The sequence below is a fragment of the Lissotriton helveticus genome, chromosome 3_1 (genome assembly GCF_964261635.1).
Source record: "Lissotriton helveticus chromosome 3_1, aLisHel1.1, whole genome shotgun sequence".
NCBI lineage: Eukaryota > Metazoa > Chordata > Amphibia > Caudata > Salamandridae > Lissotriton > Lissotriton helveticus.
Genome location: NC_136061.1, coordinates 1,863,259,083 through 1,863,285,041, shown reverse-complemented (window position 1 = coordinate 1,863,285,041; position 25,959 = coordinate 1,863,259,083). Strand labels below are relative to the sequence as shown.

Genomic DNA, 25,959 nt, shown 5'->3' with positions numbered 1-25,959 from the left:
ACAACATGTTGCACTACACCAGTTTTCATGAACAAAACCTCAAAAAATACTTACCATTCTCACAAATGGCAAGAGTCAAAAGGATTACATCGGGAGAAACCAGGATGATGCACAGAATACAAGAAACAGGCATCAAACTCAAACAGAGGGGTTACCCCATACAGATCATAGAGGAATCGAGAAACAAAATAACACAAATGGACAGAAAACACTCCTACAACCAAGCAACAAGAAAGAGCAAACTAGAATAGTGGCAGTATCCAAATTTTCAACATCTAGCAACAAATTCAAGAAAATAATAGTAAAACACTGGCGAATCTTAACTTTGGAACCAGATTTTAACAATATCTTTGAACATCCCCCGCTATTCGCCTTTACCAGAGCAAGAAATATGGGTGAATTAATCCAACCACAAGCAAAAACATCAGAAATCTTCAAGGGCACAAAAGCGTGTCTAAACTGTGGCCATTGCAACAACATCATAAAGGGAAGTAAAATCAATCACCCCATGAGGGGTCATGAAATCAAACTAAAAGTGAATGCAACATGTGACACGTCAAACGTAATATATGCACTAAAATGCCCATGTGGCAAACTATATATTGGAAAGACAGTACGTCGTATCAAAATCAGACTTACAGAACACAAATCGAATATTCGATTAAAAAACATTAAATCTTCAGTGGCTACCCATTTCATGGAAGAAAAACACAACATCTCACAACTTAAATTCATGATTCTGGAATGTGTCAAAAAAACAGAAGGGAGATACAACACAAAATACCTCTTACAGAGGGAGAACTTTTGGATATATAAACTATCTACACAAAAAACAAATGGACTTAACGAAAGAATTGAATATTCATGTTATCTGTAATATTGCTCCCTAAGTGCAACTTGGTACAACTGTGATTTATGTTAACACAGGCTTATTCACTGTTAAAACCATAATAATTTTTCATTTTGGTTACATATCACCAAGTAGCTCACTGCATTAGAGCAACTGTAGATACAATATAACAATGCCAGAGTTCGATCCCAGCTTCCCCGTATTTTAGGACCACGGCCGTAAGCATCAATCTTTTTCTTTTAATTTCCCCAGAATGTTTTCTAGTCACACACACATATATAGGAATCCCAACATCTGATTTAGTAGTATTTAGTTCCATAGATTGCCACCACTATCGCGCAACCTACTATACACACATAGTCTTTTGTCAGTTACAACGCACCCGGCACCACGTGATCGGAACAGTCTTCAAACCGGTAACAGCAATGGCGAACACTTTCAGGAGTAGCGTCCGTATGCAGTAAAGACACAGAGGCTGCCGAGAGGCCGCTTTAACATTTACACAAGGTTAGTAAACTACATAGCGATTGGCAAAGACACGTTATTATTTGTCCAACAATGCGAATCCATGAGAGCTCATTTTTTCGTTTCTCACGTTTTTTCTAGCATTTAACTACCATGACCAACAACAGGCATGTGAGTCTCAAATATTTTTTATTACTTTTTTCAAGGGAAACAAGCTGGTGAACATTAGGACACATGCACAAAATCACCGTATGAATTAGACAGAATTACAATGTGGCACAATTGTAACCATATTCTGTTTTACACATTGATCCTTACTTCTGTATTTACTTGCTAGTGGAAACAATGATATCTGTATAAATCGTGGTATGTACCAAACAGAATCACAATGTGACACAATGATCAAACATCAGTATATTAGAATTGTAATTAAGTTTTATGTTTTCTTTGTTGACAGTATCATTCCCTGATGAAGGGCACCAGGAATGCCCGAAATGCATTGGATATGAAGTTATATTGATAATACCCCATTTGTTGAAAATTTAATGAATTGAATGATTATCGTTGAGAATACCAAAGGAATAAACATTTGAACATTTCTTTTTGAAAACAACAAAACTGTGTGGGAATCCTCTTGTAGACAAAGAGGAGAATCGAGTGTTCCCTCAGGGATGGTTCCAGTGAACCACTGGATTCACATATTTGACTGTAACAGAAAGTCCACCAATGGACTCTTGGAATTGTCTTCTCTGTCTGGGGTTTGGGGACGACTTTCCCTCATGCAGGGCACCACAGACACAGTCCTCGGTTTGCTAGCCCCAGGATTGTAGGTGCAGTCCAGTCTTTGGTGCAGCCTACCTTTGCTCGGTCCAGCAAACAGCAGGGCAGTCCTCTCTCTGTGATCTGAGGCATGGATGCCAGTGGTTCCACTATTATGCTCAGTTCTTGCCTTTGGAGGATGTGCCGACTTCTAGCCATTGGGCTACCAGGTCCCCTCCGTCTAGTGACAACTTCCTGTGAAGTTTGGCATCTGTCTAGCCTCGAATGCACTTCTCTGCCCACTTCCAACATGGCAGAACACTTCTCTTGGTGTGTGGAGCTCCCTTGCCCATCCTAGAGGTGTGGCTACCTCAAAGCTACCTGCCCATGAAAAAACGGTTTGGCAGCGGCTTCCTTCTCTCTGTTTACAATGCCAGCCTGTCTACAGAAACAAAAGAGTAGCCCTTCTTGTGTGTGACTACCATTTGTCCTTCAAAGGTGTTTTCACCTTTTGGGCTCACACCTTGTTTGGCCATCGTGCCAGGAGATGGTTACACCACTTCTAACAGCAGTCCATTTGTGTTCCTTTTCCAGAGTCTTACACACCTCCCTCCAGGAAGGCATAATGCTGTCTCAAGGTGAGCAACCGTAAACAGTCACTGGAAAATTTTGTTTAACAAAGAGGCAACTTTAGAAAGCTGCCATTTGTGCAAACGTTTAATTAAATTTTGCGCCGGGACACCTCTGCTTGAGGTAGGTGTTCGCGCTTTATAAATTCCGTTATTATTATTATTAAATTCGAATTGAGCATCAGGTGGGATAAATGCCACAATTGTTTTGATACCGCAAATAATCAAGATGATTAGTCTCATTCAGAAGTTAGCACTGCTGAGTTGTTTGCATCCAACGCCGTACTTGCCAATAAGGCTACCAGCCTTTCCTCAGTAAAAAGAATGATATGTGTTTTTTACTTTTAGGACATTTAAATTTAGGAAACAAATGTCCAACGTTTCAATATAATGCACCTTGCCTTTAGGTCTCAGTTGACCTTCTTTAGTGGTGACTTATAAATATTAAAAAACAAGGTTTGGGCTTTGCCACAACTTAAATGGCAAATTGGTGTTAACACTTTAAAAAATGCTCTGCCAGTTAGTAATGACAGGCTGGGAATCATGCTTTGCTAGGTCACAATTGTGGTGGCACAATAAGAGCAGCAGTCCACAAAGGACACTTTAACTTGCAGATCCCGGTTATCCCTAGTAGCATATACTGGGGACTTATCAGTAAGTTAATTCAAGTCAATTGTGGGTGAGCCAATTACACATATACTGTTAGAGGGTCAGAGCACTGGAATTGAGGCCTCGTTGGCAGGACTCGGTGCACTTACCGAGTCTGTAAACCAGCAGCATCAGTCTAAAGATTTGGTTGCGTTCATGCAAAAATAGGCATTTTTTACAGGCAGCATGCAAGACTTTTGTTTTTTAAGTCTCCTTGCAGCTCAGATTTTCAGACAAGTCCTATAACGGGCTTTGCATTTGTAAACCAATGCATACATGATGTCACTCAAACAAAATTACCTTGCAAATATTGATACAACCCTGTTATTCACTGTGAGTCTGAATGCTCAGTGAGTATTCCCATCTGCTGATGTTTACTTCTATTTTAAACACTCAGAATTAACAAGGAGGAGTATTGTATGACTGCAACACAGACCAACACCTTGGATCTAAGGGAATAGTGCCTGTGAGAAGAGCTGCTCTAGAATAAGTGCACCTGTCAGACCCCACAACCTACTTGAGTCGCCCTGATGCCAGTGGATACCTGACACATACAGCTGTAGCTGGGTCTGGTGGCTCAGTGGACTAATGCGTCCACTGCAGGAGCCTGAGTTCGACCTCATGGTCACAGGTTCAAATCCCGGCGTGTCCACTCAGCCTTTCATCCACCTGAGGTCGATAAAATGAGTACCATTGAGTTGGGTAACAAGAAACATCTGTTATTCAGCACCAAGATACCTACGGGTGAACTTACAATTACACATGTTATGTTACTCCATCAGTAGTTGCAGAACTCAACTGCCAATGCATATATTATGGGGAAATGAGACCCCACACACAAACATACCCCACTAAGGCCCGTCCTTGTATAATGACCATGTCAAAGTGTTCCAGAGATGTAAACATTGGCATGCCAACTATGCTGATCCCCGGGGATATCCTGACCTGGATCACTGTCTGGTAAAGACATCACCCTGAAATTACATCATGGGGCATCACAAGTTGATCCAAAGGGAGGGCCACATTTCAAGCTGTGGATATGCATGTTCTTCACTGGGAGGATAACCTTTCAGTTGAGATTTTGTCCAGCTCTAAAAGAACAGTAAAGTTCCTCCCGATGCTGAAGGGTATGTTGTAGTCAGTTGTTGACACCTTCAAAGAACAAGTCCAGGCAAGAGTGGTAACTCCCCATATGGAGACAAAATACATGCCCTTCCCCAGCAACCAACCCTACATCAGGGGTCGGATACCTCTCAATTGCCTTGTAGCACATGCCGCATGCAAGCATGATAATGCTCAGGCCACCGGCGATGCTTATCTCTCACCCCCCCCCCACCCCCACTCCCTGAGAAGGAGAGCAAGACGCTTGATGCTTCTGGGAAGGGGGTATTAGTCGAGCCACCACCCCCAGGAGGATAGCTATCTCCGTAGGCCTCATCTCTAGGTATGATTGTGCGCAATAGGACGAGATGCAGGAGTCCGTGAAGCATTTTACTGAACAGTTCAGGTCGAGAGGGGAAGAACTAGCGGCGGAGCACAAGACCATCTCTAATACCACCAGATGCTGCGGACACCACTTCCAGATGGGTCAACACCATTGTCATTAGCAGACACCACATGTGGCTTCACAATTCAGGTTTTAATGCACAGTCCAACAGCATCTTCTCAACGTGCCTTTCTTGGAGAACATCTCTTTGGGACACAATGGTACCAGATGCTGAAAAAAATTAAGAAGAAGGTGAATACTGCTAAAGCCATGGGTGGCCTTCAGACACCATCTCCTTGGGGCTCCTTTCAGAATCACCAGTATTGGGCACAGTCTAAGACTACCACCCTTGGCTCAACCTCCTCCTAACAGACACAGCAGTAGTTCTACCATCAGCAGGAGCAGAGAGGTTACATCAGGGGTGCCTGCAGGGCTAACAAACACAGAGGCAGGGGTAAAAGATTTATTGATAATGGAGCCTCCACCTCTAAACACTGACTCCGTCAGTCTCCCCACTGATCACACAACACTTGTTGGGGGCAAGTTACATGATTTCCTACCTTGTTAGGTGGAAATCCCATCAGACAAGTGGGTCTTAGCTAGGCCTGGGCGAAGCACTACGCTCCGCTCACGGAGTTTGCGAAGTTTTTGCAACTTCGCACTACGCGAGCGGCACGTAGCACAGTGCGAACATGCGTAGTGCAGCGTAGCGTAGTGCAGTGCTCATTTTTTGCTTGTTCGCGGTCCTGAACGTCATGTTCGCGACCGCGAGCAAGCAAAATGACATCCCGGCGAGATTCTCAACGCGAGGAGGTCAGGTTTCTCATTGTGAGTGGTTGCGCATGCTCGCGACCGCTCTCAATGAGAAACTACCTGTTCGCGTTGAGAAAGCTGCCGCTCGAGTAATAATCTCCTCGAGCAGCAGAAAACTACAGCTCGCACTGTGCAAGATGCGTTTTCAATGCTTGCACAGTGCCGGATGCTTGTCCGCACTGTGCAATCATTGAAAACGCATCTTGCACAGTGCGAACATGCTACTACGCAGCTCGCGTAGTGCTACGTGAAGTTCGCGTAGTGCGAAGTGCACTTCGCGTAGCTTCGCGTAGCGCTACTTCGCGAACTACGCCCACCCCTAGTCTTAGCAGTGGTTCACCATGGCTTCTACCTTGGAACTTTTCACACCCCTCCCAACATTTCACCCCACAAACACACCCTCAGCAGAGAACGTCTCAGCTATATTAAATTGGGTCATTGGTTGACTGAGGTGGAAGTCCTACTCAGCCAACAAACCTTGTTGAGTGAACCACCAACGTCACTAATTTAACCTGAGCTTAACCCTCTGGTAGCTTGGCACAACATCTATCAGGCTTAACTTAGAGACAATGTGTTAATTATTTATGTAGCACACACACAGTAATACATAGAAACAACAACACAAGAAAAATCCAAAGCCACTTTACAAACACAGAGTACATTTTAATATGATACCAGAATAACAAAAATCCAGTTAGTAGAGTTATTCAGTTTGAAAGTTTCAAGTAAAATAACACTTAAAAGCATAAAGCGCCCCTCCTGATCATTTGGTCATGTGTTGTCATACATTGGTAAAACTGGACATTTGTCGATCAACATAAATGTCAGGATTGTGCCAGACTGATTCCATGCACACCCTCATGATATGTTAGCCTGTCTCCCTTCTAGTCCACAGTGCACCATCTGGGCCCCTAACCTTACAGGGCACCAAATGTGTGTGCAACCTCAGAACATGACAACCCAGATCCTCCAAGGAAATCATGGTAAGAGATCTAGAACCCTTTTGCTTGTCTTCTCATGCATACCCCAAAAAATGCATAAGAAATACTGAGCAAGGCGTTCAATATTCATTGAAGCATTGTGATTCTTGTATAAAATACATGTGCTGCGATAATCAGTAGAATGAAACAGATTAGAATAATTAGCGTTACAAGAATAGTGAAAAAGAATAACATTTCCACCGTTGTGCTATGACCGTGTATTTATGTGAGAATGCATACAACTACTGTGTATAGTGTACTCCTATCTAGCACTTCCTAACCTGGTCTGGCCTTGGGTGGGGATCTGCCAAATCCCTGCCTGGGTGGTCTAACTAGCTATCCTGGCTGATGAGGGGTGAAACCCTGAAACCGGTCCTAGGATGCTTGTTTCTAGTCCAGGGAGGACCTGGCCTGGCAGTTCTGACTAGATTGTTCCCATTGGTCGCAGGGCCAAGACTGATATGCATATGGCTCTCTTCAAACTGGAATGGCATGGGGAGCTAAAGATGATGGATTTAGGCTCAAATCTCTGTACTTGGGTGAATGTATGACATTGTTCTGCATTCTGTCCATCAATTGTTCTTTGGCATATATTTTAATAGAGCTGCAGGTGGAATGCAGGCAGGATGGAAATTTGAGCAGTGTCAGTGGTGAGGAGGTGTGGGAGTTTGGAGATAACCTATTTGCAGCTTCAGCACCTTCGTCCTCCAAAGACATCATGGACAACCGATGTTCCCTCCACAGACAGGAAAAAAAATGGAAGAAAAACAGAACCCAGACAAAATCTGCTTTCCTTCCTATATGTGGATAGAGCATTTGTTGTCAGTGAGGTCTTTAGAGTAACAGAATGTTTGAGTTGGAGTATGGATATTGGCAGGGTTCCCCAAAAATGTATTAACCCGTTTAGAAGGGTATTAATATCAGATGTTAAGGAGTCATGGTGAGAGATGAGTTCAAGCCTTAGCTTGTTGACGGAGAAGTTGTTGAAGGATATGAAGGTTAGTTGCTCTCTTTTGGGTTGAGTTTAGTGTTTTGGTCAGACACTGAGCAGGAGGATGAAGATGGTCAAGTGGTCAGTCCAGTCCTGGGGAGGTTTGCATCGGATGGTTGGTGATATTGAAAAGACAAAGTTGAGGATTTGGAATGTATTTGTTTGGTCACATTCTCTATCATGGTATGTATGTTAGGTTAAAGAGGTTGTCTTTTTCATGCTTCTGTTGTCAGGGAGGTTGTTACAGTGAAGGGCGGTGTGTGTGTGTGCTGATTGGATGAGGTGGTAAGGAGGTCTGAAAATTCATCTATGAAATGGCAGATGGTATGAAGTAGCATGTAAGGATCCCCATGGACTTGAGTGTCACTTGCTTCCTCCCTTCCGATATGTGACATCTGCTTGCTAAAACTTTGTAGGAAAAGGCCCCCTAGGATGTGTGAGTATGTGGGAGTGAGCTATAGTAAAGTGATTAAGTGTGTCAAGCTTGTGATAGGTGATGAGGTCTGTGGTGTCTGGATGATGTAATACTGCAGAGAGTGTGCTAATGATGGTGTGTTGGATAGATTGAGGGTGTCTGATATGCATGAGGTTGAGTCAATGTGTTGTGGGGGAATGGGTAGTGAGGGATGTTGGACTAGGCACATGATGAAATCTTACCTGATAGATGTTTAGTGAGCTTGCAGTTAAGCAGGGGTTTTGAACTAAGGCCATTTCTGTCCTAAACAGACAACGCCCTAGTCTGGTTCTATCAAAAGGTTTGATGTACGCGCACAACTTGAGTTTTGGTGAAGATATTCGATGTTTCTTGAATTTTTGATGTGCTGTGTTAAACAATAACTAACTTTGGATTTTGAATGAATTTTCTAACATAACCCCTCACAGGGTCTAGTCTGGGTCTACCCATAGTAAAGGACTGGGGATACCCTGGGCACTGGGATGGCCTGGGGAGTCGACTGCAGTGGGTAAGCCTAGAAGTGTCAAGAAGTGTCAGGTGACAACCAGTGATGCCACTTCCTGTATAAATGAATGCTGTGTTTTCTTGGTAAACCAGTGATGACACTTCCTGCAAAGTTCCTTTTGTGAAATCTGGTAAGGATAGATTCCTTTTTTGGCAAAGTGATAGAAAAACCAGAAGATTGATTTCTTACATATGCTATGCTTTCACCCTGCCTATAATGGTGTTGCAATGTGACTGCATTGTGGTTTTTTGGGTGCCAGTGTTTGCACTTGTGTCTGTGTATGAGTGGAGGCATTCATGTGAATGAACAATTGTTACTTACCTGGAAACAGGTGGTTCTCAAGTATTCGTGTCTTTCATAGATTTGCATGCTTGAACATTCCCCGTCGTCGGAGCGGGAGTCCCACGGTAAATAAAATAGCAATAATATACTAATAATATGTATATGTAAAACATTAGAAAACAGGCAGTAAATGCCTAGACATAATTCCTCATAGGAATACATGAATAGAGAAAAAACGCTTGTAGCCTATTCCTGTCATTATGTTGGTCCAAACTGTAGGCAATCAGGCACCAGCAGCCCTCCAGAACCTTCTCCTCAGAGCTCAGCACCTCAGATTTCCGTAGCACAAGAGTGACCACAGAGTCTATGAGGAGAAGAGAGCCTCTGAGGGGAGGAGGGTGGGTCGCAGCCTGTCCCACTGCAGTATCTGCTTCGTTGATGGCACTCAGGCAGTAGTGTTTCGTAAACGTGTGCCTGCTTGAACACGTGGCTGCTCTGCAGATCTGATGCAGCGGCACACCGGCGAACAGGGCAGTTGAAGAAGACATCGCCCTGGTGGAATGGGCCCTCACTGAAGTTTGTAGAGGCTTGCCTGCCTGTTGATGCCAGAAAGCGATAGCTGAGGAAACCCAACGAGCAATTGTAGGTTTGGTAACTGGACGCCCCTTGTGAAAACGTCCATAAGCTATGAACAGTTGATCAGCTTTGCGAGAAGGGGCTGTTCTGCTGATGTAAAACTTCAAACATCTTTTAGTGTCCAAAGAGTGGAGACGCTGCTCCGCTGGAGACTGTGGATTCGCAAAGAAAGTCTTCAAGAAAACAGGTTCGTTGATGTGGAAATCCGAAGGCACCTTAGGCAGGAAGGTGGGATTAGTACGAAGCACTACACAGTCAGGTTGAAACTGCAGAAATGGAGGGTTTAAAGTGAAAGCATGGATATCGCTTACGCGACGAGAAGATGTCAGCGCAAAGAGAAGAGCAACCCTTCACGTGAGATATTTCATATCTGCCTTGTGTATCGGTTCGAAAGGTGCTTTCATAAGTTGAGACAACACAATGTTAAGGTGCCAAGTAGGAGGTGGGCGCCAAATCGGTGGAAATTTGCGAAATAATCCTTTGAAAAATTGGCGTATTATCCTGGAAGAACAAAGTGAAGTGACGCATCCTGGCGGAAGCGGGAAATTGCCGCCAGAAAAACTCTCAAAGTTGAATGCGAGAGTCCAGATTGAGCAAGTTGCAAAAAGAATGGAAGGAGCTGCCCAGGCGTGGAATGAATGGGATGGACCCCAGCAGCTGCGCACCAATGGCAGAATCTCTTCCATTTAAGTTTATAGGTTTTCACAGTTGACGGAGCTCTGGCCTGAGCAAGAATGTCTCTACAGTCTGGTGGGATGGCTAGGTGAGCAAATTCAAGGTGCTCAGGTTCCAAGCTGTCAAATTCAGAGAGGAGGGGTCTGGATGGCAAATCTGACCCTTGTCCATCGTGAGAAGGTCCACCCAAGGATGAAGACGGATGGGCTCGCACTGGGATAGAAGAAGTAGTTCTGAAAACCACGCTTGACGAGGCCATCTGGGGCGATTAGAAGAATGTGGCAAGGCTGTCTCCGCATCTTCCACAATACCCGAGGCACCAGTGGAATTGGGGGAAAAGCGTAAGCAAACAGATTGCAACAATTCATCAAAAGGGCATTGCCCTGAGACCCTCTGTGGGGAGGCCAGCTTGCATAAGACGGGCATTTCCGGTTCTGTGGTGTGGCAAAGAGATCCAGCGGTGGATGCCCCCATCTATGAAAAATCAGCTTGAGCGATTGTTGGTGCAACTCCCACTCGTGGGTCGATGACGTGGACCTGCTGAGTGAATCCGCTAGGATGTTGGAAACTCCTGGTAGATGGACTGCAGTGAGAGTGACTCGGTGACTTAGAGCCCAGTCCCAGATCGACTGCGCCAGATGCGACAAGATTGGAGACTTTGTTCCGCCCTGCTTGTTTATATAATGCATGCTGGTTGTGTTGTCCGTCTGTATAAGGACTGACTCTCCTTGAATCAAGAGATGAAAGGACTTGAGTGCCAGATAAGTGGCCATCAGCTCGAGCCTGTTGATGTGCCAGGCTCTCTGAGGCAAGATCCACTTGCCCTTTATGGACAGGCGTTGAAGATGAGCACTCCATCCTTCCAACGAGGAGTCCGTTGTCAGAGTAAGTTCTGGGGTGATGGAAAGGAACGACGACCCTGTCGAAAGATTGGGTGGCTGAGCCCACCATTTTAGGGCCGCTGTCATGCAGGTGGTGACACAGACTATGTCGTTGAAGGAACCGGTGACCTGACGCCACTGTCCATCCAGTTCCTCTTGAATGGGTCGTGTCCGTAGTCTGCAATTTGGGATCAATGCAATGCACGATAACGCCATTCCTAGAAATGATTTTAATAGTCAGACTGAAACGGACTGTCTTGTCCGCAAAAGAGCCACCAATTGAATAATCTTTTGTTGTCGCTCCTGAGACACAAATGCTTTTGCAAGATTTGTATTTAACGTTGCCCCTAAAAAGTTCTTGAATGTTGCTGGATGCAATTGGGACTTGGCCATGTTGATGGATAGACCGAGGGAGCGAAACACTTCCTGACAAAGGCGAGTGTCCTGAAGTAGCTGTGTACGAGACTGTGATTTTAGGAGACAGTCGTCCAGGTAAGGAAAAATCTGTACACCCTGAAGACGTAGATAAGCTACTACAGGAGCCAACACCTTCGTAAAGACACGAGGGGCTGAACAGAGGCCGAAAGGTAGTACTCTGAACTGGAAATCCCTCCGTCCTACGCGGAAGCGTAAATACTTCCGATGTCGCGGTAGAAAAGGGACATGGAAGTAGGCGCCCTGGAGGTCGATAGTCGCCATGAAATCTCCCATTGATAGCAGTCGCAAGATCTCCACCAGCGTCAACATGCGGAAGGATTGGCACTTGAGATATTTGTTGAGTGCTCATAAATCCAATATCGGTCGCCAATCCAGCGTCTTCTTTACGACAAGGAAAAGACTGGAATAAAATCCCTTCCCCCTTTGAGACTTGGGTAAGAGTTCGACAGCCCCTTTCCGTATCATAAGGCGAACTTGATGTAATAGCTCCCTGATGTGTGCTGGTGGCGGGCCGGAAGGTGGAGTGGGAGGAGGAAGTTTGATGAACTCTAGAGCATGGCCTTTCTCTACGATGTCCAGAACCCAACGGTCCGAGGTGATGGAGGACCATTGAGAACAGAACAGGGAGATTCGACCTCCAACTTGTTGGGGAAAAGGCAAGTCATTGTCGCTTGGGAGTAGATCCCCTGTAAGAAGATCTCCCTCTGTAGATTTTTGAAGTCTGCTAACGGGAAGAGTGCTGCTGGGTGTTAGAATAGCGTTGGTTGCCTTGGTTGTAGGGACATTATTGACTGTTTCCTCCTCGAAAAGTAGACGAGGTGCAGCATCCACGCGCACCCTGAAAGGGCTGTTCCCGAAACTGCAAAGTTCCTAGGGAGCGAGCAGTGTCTGTCTTTTTTGATGGACTGTAAAGCTTCATCAACATGAGCCCCAAACAAAGACTCGCCGTCATATGGCATATCCAGGATCTTTGCCTGCACCTCTTGTCGGAAAGATGTAGAACGCAACCAACCTTGCCTGCGTAGAACAGCCGCTCCAGCGAGTTGCCGGAAACCAGTAAAGCCGATGTCAACGGCACAATCAATTATCTCCTCCGATGTTCTCTCTCCTTCTCGGAGATGTTGCAAGGCTTCCGCCTTTGAAGCATCCGTAATCAAGGCCACATAAGCTGTCATGTCTGCCCACATCTGGCGGTCGTAACGCCCCAAAATGGCCAAAGCATTGGCCGCTCTCACTGTGGTGGAAGCCATCGTGGAAAACTTGCGGCCTATAGCATCCAGGCGACGACCTTCGCGATCTGGTGGGGCAGTAACAGCAGACGCAGGATTGCGCGACCGACGCTGAGCTGCTTGTGTAACCACTGAATCGGGTTTTGGCTGTTCAATGAGGCACGCTGGAGTGCCGACCGGTGCTTTGTATTTCTTTTCTAATCTGGGCATCTGAGCCGGAAGTGTATTTGGGGTCTGCATCAACTTCACTCCTTCAGCCCAGATAAAGTCAATAATTGGTACAGTATGAACCTGTTTAAATGGCTGATTCTTAAAATCATAGAGAAAACAATTCTCCTCTCTTTGGATTCTAGGCAACTTGAAGTGTTGGGCTGCCCTATCCATCAGCTGATGGAAACTCGCAATATCTACAGGAGGAGAATCCCCTGGTTTGACCAGAGATGTGGACGGTGTTTGAACTTGGTAGTTATCCCACTCCTCCATATCCGCATCATCATCATCTCGAACCTCACCATCTTCGCGGTCTAGAGAACCTTCATCCTCTTCATCGGCATACACAGTTGTGTGTATCCGGACAGATGTTTGAACTTGAGGAGCAGAAGTAAGCAGAGGTGTCAGAGGAGCCGGAGCCGGCACAGTAACAGGCGGCACAATAGAAGGGGCCGCAGGCACTTGTGGAGATGACGGAAAACGTCTATTGTAGTCGTCCAACATATGTTGGAGATTAGAGATGAGCGCCAAGGGTAACGTAGCCGTAGGAACTTGAACCGGCGTAGTTTCCTGTTGGAAATATTGGTCCTCATCATCATTACTGTAATCTTGGCGCTTGATGACCAAATCAGATGGACTACGTGCAGCTCTAAAAGACTCGTGTACATCTTCTTCTGAGTCCTGCTCCGAGTCTGTGGCAAGCAAGGGCGGCTGTGGCTCACTGGTGATGGAAATCTGGTCCACAGGCACCTTGCGGCGTTGGTGAAGAGGTTCCACATCGGCAGATCCAGTGGACGGCAACGGCAACAATGGCAGCGAGGCAAACGCAGAAGAAATTGCCGATGGAGCCACACTGGCAGAATCCGGTATGGTCGACGGTACCACCGTCGACGGGAATGGCGTAGGCGAAGTCGACGACGAGGATGACTTCTTTTTCGTCGACGGAGCGGGCGTCGACGGTTCGGCCGTCGACGGGGCCGTCGACGGTGCGGCCGTCGACGAGTGTGATTTCTTCACGCTCTTTGTTGACGAAGACTTAGTCGTCGACGGGAGAGGCTTTTTCGTCGATGACGATGCAATCGGAATGACAGATGGTACAGTCTTGAAACTCAGTGTTACCTTCGTCGACGACGAAGACGTCGACGAGACGGTCGTCAACGTACCAGATGCAAACGTCATCGTCACTGTCGTCGTTGACGATCCGGAGACGGCAGATTTCGTCGTCGAAATGACTGTCGACGCTCCCGTCGACGCAGAAGCATGTTTCTTCACAAAAACATGAGCAGAAGATGCAGTAGACGCCTGAGAGCCAGGTCTCGTGGGCGTGGACATAGTAGGTAATGGTGAGGACACCGCAGGGGCCAAAGAGAGGGACATCTTCTTCTTCTTGAGGAAAGGTGAGGGCAACTCCTGCACACTACTACGTTTTGACACTGCTTGGGAACGACCAGATGTTAAACTTTCGGCATCAGAAAGTACCCCATCTTTGTCTTTAAGTCTCTGAAGCCATAACAGAAGACGGCCTTCTCTGTCCTTTAGAGTTTTTGTGGAGAAAGTTCTACATCATGGTCGGGGTAAAGACAGTAAATACACTTACTGTGTGGATCTTCTGAATAAAGACGCAGCTTTCCACAAGAAGAGCAAGGTCTGAAGAGAGATTTCTTAGTAGACATTCTGAGAATTACAGGAAAACCTGAAGAAAACTGAGCAGAGCTCAGGGAGACTCCCTTACACACGACGTGCGGTAGAAAATCTGAGGTGCTGAGCTCTGAGGAGAAGGTTCTGGAGGGCCGCTGGCGCCTGATTGGCTACAGTTTGGACCAACATAATGACAGGAATAGGCTACAAGAGTTTTTTTCTCTATTCATGTATTCCTATGAGGAATTATGTCTAGGCATTTACTGCCTGTTTTCTAATGTTTTACATATACATATTATTAGTATATTATTGCAATTTTATTTACCGTGGGACTCCCACTCCGACGACGGGGAATATTCAAGCATGTGAATCTATGAAAAACACCCTAATACTGGAGAAATACCCTCCGATATTTAAAGACTGCAATCACCACAATCAGAACAGTGGCCTTTGACTCCCTGACCCATGGAAGCTGTTGTCATCTAAGCTACCTCCCACTGACTTCATTTTGTGAATGTTTTTGTTGCTAAATTCCAGGTGTCATGGAGTTTAATCACTTGTTGAGTGAAATTGCCCACACCGGTAATCTGGATGAACTCGACAAAGATCTTCTGCAGGACATCCTGAGATACCTTCACCGTATTGGCCTGATTATATGGTATGAAGACATCAAACATGTGGCTAATACCGTGTTTCTGAAACCCTCCTTTCTTATCACGATGTTCAAGGTGAGCATGATACTGGTAGAAAAGTAAAAACATTTGATTCAGAGGCCTGATAAAGCGGGGGCATTCTGTTTGTAGCAATTTCCCATCTGCGGACAATCATAGCGTTTATTTTCTATTACTTCCACACTTGGAAAACTAATCTTTTATATGGCATCTTGGCTATGTGCATTTAGTCTATGAGTTCTGATACAAATTGCTTTAAAGATAGTAAACTGGCTCACATTTTGCACGCCTTTCTTTGCTTGTGTTGCTCCTCAGATGCTCATTCGCCATGACCTTCATCAGCAATTTGACTGCATCCCCGTGGATGTGCTGGTTGGTGAACAGACATTCAAACGAGACACCTTAAAATGGAAAGCCATGTTTCTGAGTAAAGCCATGTTTCGCCTGAAAGCTGTACGTGTCTTGGTTAAGCATCAGCTGCAGCAATTCTACCCAAGGCAAATGGCAGACATCTTTGAAGAAATGATGGGGCACTGGGATGAGAACGGAAAGCTCTTAAGTCTGCTAGAACATTTTGAAATATGCCTGCAGGTGAGGAACAGCACACCCCTCAATGCAGAAGCACAGGAATTTATACCTGGAGCAAAGTGGATGGCGGCTGCAAGTTCACCGGAGACTTGCTACCTGTTTCCGCTGTATCTGCAGCAAAACTACGAAGTAGCAGAAAGGTGGGCTGGAGACCACCAGGAAGACATTCATATACGTGCCTACTGTTCCCCAGAAATCCCAGAAGGGTTTTTTCAGAGGTATGGAAAATAGATGGTTTGGGGGGGGGGAGTGGAAGGAGGAGGAATTAATGCTGTGTATTGTGTCTTGCGCTCCAGGTATTCCGTCGATACCTTAACAGGGGTAATGTGTTGATGAAATTTAGTTACACATCATTCTAAAGCGCTGTTTTAAATACCTGGGGATCTGACCCTTTTAAAAATATCAAAGTAAAAATTCACAAGAATGTTTCCTTTAATCAAGGACTACTTCCTCCCGTAATTAATTAATCACTCCACACAATCGCAGAGGAACCAACCTATGTCCCACAGTACTCTCTCGTCTACAATGCGTAATTTAAAACAAATGGCATTTGTTTACCCCTCCAGTCCAGCATAGAGCTCTGCGTTTTAGATAGCTGAGTTTTCTGCAGCATCAGTTTACCGGCACCCATCACCATTCTAGTATTTCTTTAATCATGTAGGCCTTGGAGAATTTCAATATAAAATGGTAATGTTGACAAAAGATATAACGATTTCTGAAAGCATCATTTATGTCCCATGTCGTTCTCCTTCCCTCTCACCAATGTTCACACCATACATGCCATATGTAACTTGTATTATTGATTGAAGTTTGTTTTAGGTGTCAATGAGAGAGTTATAGCCTTCTTTTCATTCCTACTATGCATGCTCCAGCACTTACAAGCTTCACCTCCTAACACACAACTTTTACCAAAAACTAGTTCCATAACCAACTCTGCAGCTCATTGGTATACCCCATATTAAAACATTGGAATGTTGGGAGCTCCATTTAAGATAATAGGGTGGCTCATGGCTTATTATTAAAGCCTTTTGCTCCAATATTCTAATGTTTGTCTTTATGTTTGTCTTTTTTTTAATTTAGAACATTCTACCCTTAGTGGCTCGGGCCTATAGCTTGGGTTCAGGGCCTTTAACAACCAGTATAGCCCGCAACAGCGTTCTATAAGGCTAAATAACATATGCTGCCAGTTATACCATTTAGGTCTCCAGTAAGCAGAGGCAGCCATGTCATTAGGGCAGAAGAGTCTCGCCCCCGCCTTCATCAGTACATAAAATGATGATAAAACGGGGTTTAAACCTGCTTTGTTATCGTTTTATTTCAATACCCTGGACCTGCCCCCAGGAATCTGACAAGTCTTGGGGGTTGGGTCCAGGGGATGGCCCTGCTGATGGGGGAGTGGTGGGCACTCCCTTCACTGTGCATGAGGTGACGGCCAATCCCCTCATGCGGAGAGTAGCTCTCTCCAGCCCCAGCTGCGTTGCTGGGGCTGGAGAGAGCGGGCAAAGGCTCCCAGTTTTCCTGGGAGCACAAATTGCCGACGCTCAGGCCAATCCTGAAGCTGCTATCATGCAAGAGCAGCTTCAGGATTGGCTGCAGGGCAGGCTGGGAGCCTGTGCCCAGCCCCAGAAACAGGAAGAATCGATGCACGGGAGACGGCGGTGGCAACAGCGTTACAGTAAGTTTATTTTTTTTACCCAATCCCTCCCCATATCCCTCCTCCCTCCTCCCCATCTTCCTCCTCCGGCCTGCCTCCTCCCCCACACTTTGGCTTAAGATGGGGCACTACTGCCGTTAAGAGCAGGATACCTTTCGATCTGGTATTCTCCCTCCTCCTTGGTGTTACTAATACCTAGTGCATTGGTAACTCGTGGCAGAGGGGAGGGATTGGGAGTGTGGGGTGGGGAAGAATATTTCTGATCACAGCATTTTGGGAAACTAACATAAGAGAATTGTAGATTCCTCACAGATTCCTACATGTGCTTGCCTATTTTTTACGCTAATTTCAGCTGCTCTAAGCAGCTAAAATCTACGAGTGAAATTCTCCCAATCGAGAGTTTCCCAGGATTTTATCATCCCAGTTGGTCAGGTAACCCATATTACAGCCTTCATCGGTGTTACCAGGTTAACGCTGCTTTTAGATTAAAACTGTACAAAAAGGTGTTGGATTTTACCTTCCCTACTGTTGCACAGACTGGAGTTGGAATAGTAAGCTATACTATTTCAAAATCCAGCAAGCCCCCCCCCCCTACAGCAAGTCGTTGTAATGACTTGCTTTGTAATGGTCTGCGATGTAACAACGCAGTCGTTGTAATGACCGCATTGTAATGGCATGCATTCTAAACCCATGCGTTGTAACGTGGTATGTTCGTCCCAAGTCCTCGCCCTCTCTAATATGAATATTATTTCTATAGAACCTAGGCTCTTTTTGTTCCACTTGCTTTGGTTCAGTTGTGAGAGAATTCATCATATATTCCAGTTCACAATTTGGCTTATCTTTCAAATTCTCTTTAATCCTAGCATTAATATTTGTCGCACTTAATCTGAATATTATTTAACACGAGTGTTACATGGCCCTGTTTATTATTATTGTTTTACATATTTATATTGTTGTTATTTTTAAAGAATATTAAAATGCACAATATCGATATAACGGAGTTGAGTAACACTAATCACAGAATCATTAATACTAATATTTAGCCCCAAGTGTTCAAAAAAGAGTAGCGGAGGGAAGAAGAGGATGGCGTGTGGGGCAGGGAAACTACACATTTAAGCATATATGTTGAATGTTGAAATCAAGAAAAATTTACATTACCTATCCAAAAAGAATATTTAAACGATATTACAATAGAATAAAAAAGACAAACAATGGCCCAAATTATTCATCTGCACCCCATAACTTTAATGCTTAATTGCCCAATAATTATATTTTAACATCACCTACAAACATCTGTCTGTATATTCTTGAACTTTGTTTTTCTTTTATTTCTTACATGCATGTATGTTTCATGGGTATTTTTCCGACATTTCTCGAATAAATACTTTAATATTATTTACAACTCAGAAGCATTTTTATACAGTCGGAGAAGACATAATTTTCTTAAGTATGTAATACAGTTAGAAACAAACTTTTAAAAACAGATGCGAGAACCGGTGATAACTGATTTCACATTTTTTGTCATTTGATATTTGGTTGGACTACTATTCACAGAAAAGATTGTACATTTTTACATAATTAATAGGTGCCAATCTGACCACATATATGGAGAATTCTGATCACTGTCCTCATCCAATGGTACATTAATTTATTCCATTTCACCAATTCCTTTCCTTTACACGTCCAAAAGTTAAGTAGTTAATACCAACTCGTTTCAGTCCATTATTCATATTCTGGTGCCTTCCATCAGCACTAATGAGTATCCAACATATGACAAGGATATTTTTACTCTTTAATTTTTCTTTTATCTTAGCCCCCAAATTGGAATATTTGGTATTTTTCTGTAGTACTGATGATGACATATAGGTGAAACATGTATGGTTGCTGTGTGTGTAACTAAGGGGTGGATTACTGTGCGGTCGGATTCCTTTCCGACCGCCACATTACGATGGAGGTGGTCGAAAGGACTCCAATCAGTTATTCCGACTTGCTTCCGAAGGGCTCGGAGAGCCCGTCAGCTAGTCGGAATGCAGCCAGTAATCCCTAGGGCAGCTCTTCCCGCACTAAAGGCTATCGGGACATGACTTTGGGGGCCTCCAGTAGGGCCCCCTCGGTTGCACGGCCTCCGGTTGGAAGCCGAGGGGTAACCTATGGTGCCCCCTGTTGATCCCTGCATCCTGTGGCTGGCACCTTGACATGCAACCGAACAGTGTTCTGTCACTTAATTAGTCAGTTGGGACTGCAAACCGTGTGTCGAGCGGTTGGGCGGTGGAAACTCGTAATAGGGCCCTTAGTGTTTGTAGGGTATGCTACTCAGAAATGTAACATACAACAGCAAAACCTATAGTATTTGTACACTAAAATTGGGCCTCATGCAAAATATTCCTGATGTGGACTTAATGTGACCAAATAATGATCAAATAGATTAATATCCTTATTGATCATTTAGTATTATTTCTTTCAGTTCCTATTGTAAAGTGCTTTTGACAGAATTGTCTCCTCCTACATTCTGTCCTCCACCACTTGCTCTTGCCACCCTCGGCATGTTTAGTCAAGATGCTTTCCATAGACAAATGCTTGCACACGTGACAAACTTTTGTCCAAGAGCTTCAAGTCAGGTCTGTGTAATAGGAAAAGAATATTCCTCTCCCCCTTGTATTGTGCAATGTCTAAATACTCTTAAAATATTTGTTTGATGTGATTCTACAGCACATCACAATAGACCTACTCATCTGATGTTATCTTTCACAATGAGATTGTTACTTTATATTATGCCTATTCACTGCTCAGCACAGTGCTCCCCAACTCAACTTGAATAGTGCTGCTTAGGTCAAAGAAGTTAATCAATATAGTCTCCGGCTTCATTTATGACCAATATTCACCAAAGTCAACAAAATGATCAGCAGTTAACATTTCTGCTCTGCATAGAGCTCAAAGGTGCTTGTGTTGTCTTGAATAACATTTACTGTGTGGAAAGTTTGTGCACCTGTATCTCATTTTAATGTTTGTGCTAACATGTTTTCTTGATTTGACCCTTCCTAATGATAGAAATTGTCTATCCCTTCGTCCCAGTGTAACTGACTCTTGCTTCTATTGTCTGTCATGGGGGACAATTTTTCCGAAAAAGATGGAAACTAAATACATTTATTTTATAATTATCAGGTGTACTTGTGGATCTTAATAAAGCTCTGGATTTTCCATTACATCGTCAGACACGCCATTGAATTACCTTTGAAAGCAAAGCATCCTGACTCACTGTACCTTCCAACCTCACTCATAATTCAGCAGTTTGTCAGGCTTTTTTTGTCAACCTGGGGGAGTCCTTGGTGCAAGCTTCGCTCCATTTCAAATATGCCAGAAAGGCTCCTCTACTTTAAATTTGCAGTGGTTCTGTGACGCAGTATTGGTTAATGTTAACTATTAATCAAAAGCCCATTGTAAAAATGTGGTCATATTGAGTTGTTCAGTCAAGTAATTTTTACTTTTTAATTTGATATGCTCCATAAGCATTGTAGAATAATTGTTTTCCATCCTGATTAGCATGAGTTATATTCAGCTTTAATATCTAGAATTCTCAAAGTTTCAAACATTGTAGTAAAATGCAGTCTAGATTTCAACTAACTCATGGTTCAGTAACAGGTCCTTGACAGCTAACACTTTCGCTCTGCAGTATATCATCAAGCTATCCCAAGGCTCATATATAGGAATGTTTTTTTAATAAATATTGTCTTGGAGCCAGAGTTAAGAGTCAGGGGAGGCTCTTCCGCTAAGGTGGAGGAGCATCGCCCCACTGAGCAGGTTGAAAAAGGAAAATATAAAATGTTAATAACTCACCAGCTTGGTCGGGGTGGGGCTGCTCTACTTGCAGAGCAGGGCAGTGGAGAAGGGGTTTGCCCACTCCAAGTGCGCAGGATGCTTTGGACGGCCATCACGGGCCCACCAAACCGTCATGTGCACTTCGCATGTTCTCCATGAAGGCTGCATTACAGCCTACAGAGAGAACATGCCCAGTCTCCCATTCTCTTGCTGAGTGCCGAGCCACGGTGCTCAGACCAATCACCAAGCTTCCTTACAGCGTTGTGATTGGCTACTGGGAGGCTGGGAGCTGGGTGCATCCTGCTACCTACCCTGGAAGCAGGGAAGAGGACTGAGAGGAGGCAGCAGCGGCAGACAGGTAAGTGTGTATTTTCATTTTTATTTTATTCCCTCCACCCCTCACGCCTGTAACCTGACCCCCGCGCCTTCAAATACCAACCACCACTGTTAAGAGTGCATGATTCTGAACCCTTACAGTGGCTGGCTCTCTGACCAGGCTAATAACTACCCATTATGCTTTACTCTCTTAGGGCGTGATTACTAGTGGCCAGTGTTGGATGAAATAATTATCGCATCTGATCAAACCTGATGCAAAGGTGTTTGAAGATTATTTGATGTGTTGTCACATTAGAATATGTTTAGGTAATAACATGCAGATGTTGGTGCTTTTACCACCAATATCAGCCTGTCCTGATACATACGGGTTAATTTTCCCCTTATTAAATATCATCAGGTTTGACCTGTTGAAAGTTAATATAGGTTGCCATCTTTAACACACCTGGTAATTACTGGGTGCCATAAACAGTGCTGTGCTGCTTGTTTCCGGTCCAGGGAAGGCATGGCTTGGCAGTTCGGGCTGGACTGTTCCCGTGAGGCACAGGTTCAGACTGATTTGCATATGGCCATGTCTGAACTGGGGTGGCAGAGTGGGCTAGTAGCTTGTTTCCGGTCCAGGGAAGGCATGGCTTGGCAGTTCGGACTGGACTGTTCCCATGAGGCACAGGGTCAGACTGATTTGCATATGGCCATGTCTGAACTGGGGTGGCAGAGTGGGCTAAAGAACAGTGATGGATTAAACCCAGATCAGTTGACTGGGGGTGAGTGCTTGTATTGTCAACGCTCCGTCCATCATTTCCTTTGGTTTTTCTGTGCTGCTGGATACAACCTATGAAAAGTGCACTTATACATGTACGCCAGAAATCATACTGTGATCTCTTTCTGTTGAGAGCTTGTTCAATAGGATGCCTTGATTTGTGCTATGAGTCTTTTATTGATTCTTTCTTATCTCAGTGAAATAAAAGTATGTTATACTGGCACACCAAACAAGTGCATTGATCACTTCACCACATTTGTGCCTTAATCTCTGCTTTGTGTCTTCTAGGCTGATGGTCAAATCTTGCTCTTTCTACAAAACCAATTGGGTTGGAAGAATAATGTTCCTGCTAGTGAGCAATGGCAAACCACTGCTGATCAAGGAGAACAATGCAAAGGGCGATAGCTACATTGAGATCCGGGGTAGGAAGCCGTACAAGAAGCCTGGTAAGGACTTGTGGTCTGCCAACAGGAATGGCTTTGCCTGAAGAGAGCATAAACTTGGTGCGCAGTACAAATACTTTCACACTGGTGGTCGAGGTAAAAATTAATAGTCTAGTTGGCTGTGGGAATGTCTTCCTGCCATAATTCAGTTCCATGATAACAGTGTAAAAATGAAACCATTGTAAACAGCCTTCATTATTAAAGGTATTAACATAAATGTTGCTACCACTTCCTAAAGATGTCCCCTCCAGGGCAGCAATGGAGCTCTGTGAGCCAACCTCCACAAGCCCACCTAATCTGTAAATTGAGGTAGAGTAATTTTTGTTACAAGTCTGTTTTATTTTGGAACAAAACCCCTGGATGGGGCACAATAACACAGCGTTAAGCCTACAACCTCTATCCGAGGCCGGCCGCGAAGAATGTGCAATGAATTTTGCGTAGTCAGATTGTCTAACACAGCGCCTTGCCTACAACCCCAAGGGGGCCGGCCGCGTGGCTTAGGATGAGCTGTTAAAGTTGTTCAGCGTTAGTAGGGCCCCAAAGACGGATCAGGGAGGGCAGGTGGGAAGTCAACAAACCCAACACGTATGAACGACCCAACAGAGGTCCGTGAACACAGAGAGGAGCTACAGAGGAAGGAGAGAAAAAGGAAAGAAAAGAAGAAAGAGACCAGAGACAGGAGATAGAGGAGATGGCGCGCTATCAGGGTGGGTGGGCTGGTCCGTGGTTGAGGGGTGGCATCAGGCAGTGAGGGTCGGCCTCTAGAGCTCAGATGTTATGGAGGTCGTCTATGGGAGCAACCTAGTGGGATCTGTAGGGACGACAGCGTCCTCAAAGAGATGTAGGGTCCGGAGCCTAGTGGGCATGTGTCGTGCATGTTCCATTGAGCACAGGTAGCGCACTAAGGGCTTCCAAACTGACTCGAAGCGAGTGTGACGCAACTGTAGCTGCGCCGTGAGAAGCTCCATTGCCAAGACGTGCCATAGCCGTACAAACTAGGAAGCTATGGGAGGTGTTTCACTCTTCTTCCAATACAAGGCTATGAGCTGTTTGGCCGCACCTAGCATGTGTGGCGTTACAATCCAGTCACTACGGGTGAGGGCCGTAAGGTTTGGCGGCCTGACACCCAACAGGATCGTACCTATGGCTTCAGGCAAGGGGAACCCCAACACCCCCGTATGTGGCTAAGGACCTCCTTCCAGGAGACAGTGAGGAGCGGGCATGCCCACCATATGTGCACAAAGTCCCCCGTCGCAGCTCGACACCTCCAGCACAGTGGCGAAACATTGGGGAACATCTTATGAAGCCGCAGGGGAGTGTAATACCATTGAGTTAAAAGTTTATAAGCATTTTCCCTCTGCGGGATGCTCCGATATACCTTGGGGATGTCTCTCCACACCGCATCCCACTGCGAGGGCGTAATGTCCGTATCGACCGCTATCTGCCATTGGCGCTGATACGGGTGGATGGGTGTGAGTGGTGGATGCTGTAGAATGTGCTAGATCTGGGAGACCAGCCGTTTTAAGCCCCTGAGGGTGCGCGGCAGGCGTTCGAAAGGGGTGAAGGCGCGTGTGGTAGCTCGGTACGTGCATCTCCGTTTATTCTTTCAGCTCGGTACGTATCGCCATCGGAGGCCCAATGTCGCAGTTGGGCATATTGCAGCCGTGCGGTGGGCTGCAAGAGGAACTCCTCACGACATTAATCGAATGATTTAAATGAGCCCCCGTCAAACAGGTCGCAGAGCACCCTACAGTCCCCCTGCACCCAGTTCTCAAATGCCCGAGTTTGATAGGCCGGCGGGAAGTGAGGGTTTGCCGCTATGGGGGTATGCGGAGACGGGAACGTAGTAAGACCCCTGGGTACAGAGGTGGCATCCCAGATATCCAGCACCGTTTTCGTGGGCACTGCAAGGTAGGCACTTCTGGAGCGGGCCGCTCGATGGAGCCACGGCAGGTCCCAAATGGTACGCCCCGTCACCGCCCTGTCCATGTGTAGCCACCCTTTTTCACTCTCTCTCACCCCCCATTCTATAACAAATCGGAGGTGCGCAGCCCAGTAGTAGTGGACCAGGTTAGGGCAAGCTAGTCCTCCCCTGTCTCGCGGAGCCATGAGAATTTTCTGGGAGAAAAGGGAACGTTTACCACCCCAGATAAAAGATGTGAGCTCGCGTTGTAGGCTGCGTATGCAGTGAAGCGGGATTGGAGTGGGGAGGCATTGGAACACGTAGAGAATTTTGGGGAGGATCGACATTTTGACTGCGTGGAGGCGGCCCAACCAGGACAACATCAGGGGTTTCCACCGCCGCAGGTCCTCCAGGATCTCCTTTCGGCAGGCACGCCAATTGACAGAGGTCCAGTCATCTAGGGAGGGGGTCAGGGTGAGGCCCAGATATCTGATATGGCGCTCAGCCCACTGGTAGGGCACAATCCCCTTCAGGGTGGAGAGATCCTCTGCCGGGATGGTAAGATTAAGAGCCCAGGACTTGTCGTGGTTGATCTTGAGGCCGGAAGCTCTCTCGAAGAGACAGAGCACCCTATGGACAGCCGGCAAGGATTCCCGCGGGCGCATGAGAGTAAGGATCAGGTCATCCACGAACAGCGCCACCTTGTTGTCCCGCCCACCGTGCGCTATCCTGTGGATGTGCGAGTCACGCCGTATCAGCTCCACGAGGGGTTCCACTGCAAGGACGAATAGGAGGGGCGAGAGAGGGCACCCCTGTCTAGTGCCCCTGTGGATCGCTAGTGGCAGTGTTAAGTCTCCATTGACCCAAATTCGAGCTTGGGGCCCTATATATGGAGCCATGATCCTTGCAATCATCTTCGGACCCAGCCCGAGTTTACGAAGGACCGCCCTGAGGAAGGCCCAGTCCACCCGATCGAACGTCTTCTCTGCGTCCAGAGAGAGAAGGCAGGCCGGGATTTTCCAATGTCGCACTTTCCCTACAAGGTGCGCAAGTTTGCGAACATTATCTGCCCCCTGGCGATCGTGGATAAATCCGACCTGGTCGGGGTCCACAAGCCATTGCATATAAGGGTCTAGCCGTTGGGCGAAGAGCTTAGTGTATATTTTGAGATCCGTATTAAGCAAGGCGATAGGGCGGTAGGACGCACACAGTGCGGGGTCTT

The 25,959-nt window shown here is 45.7% G+C and overlaps 1 protein-coding gene across 2 annotated transcripts in view; it reads left to right on the top strand.

The window, feature by feature from the left end:
- LOC144823915 (malignant fibrous histiocytoma-amplified sequence 1 homolog) overlaps nucleotides 1–25,959 on the top strand; it is a 235,088-nt gene that overhangs the window by 170,144 nt on the left and 38,985 nt on the right. For both annotated transcript variants that reach the window (XM_078682825.1, XM_078682826.1), the window contains exons 5-7: nucleotides 15,107–15,297; nucleotides 15,556–16,046; nucleotides 22,680–22,837. In XM_078682825.1, the coding sequence (XP_078538951.1) occupies nucleotides 15,107–15,297; nucleotides 15,556–16,046; nucleotides 22,680–22,837 (840 nt within the window). The remainder of the gene's footprint in view (nucleotides 1–15,106; nucleotides 15,298–15,555; nucleotides 16,047–22,679; nucleotides 22,838–25,959) is intronic.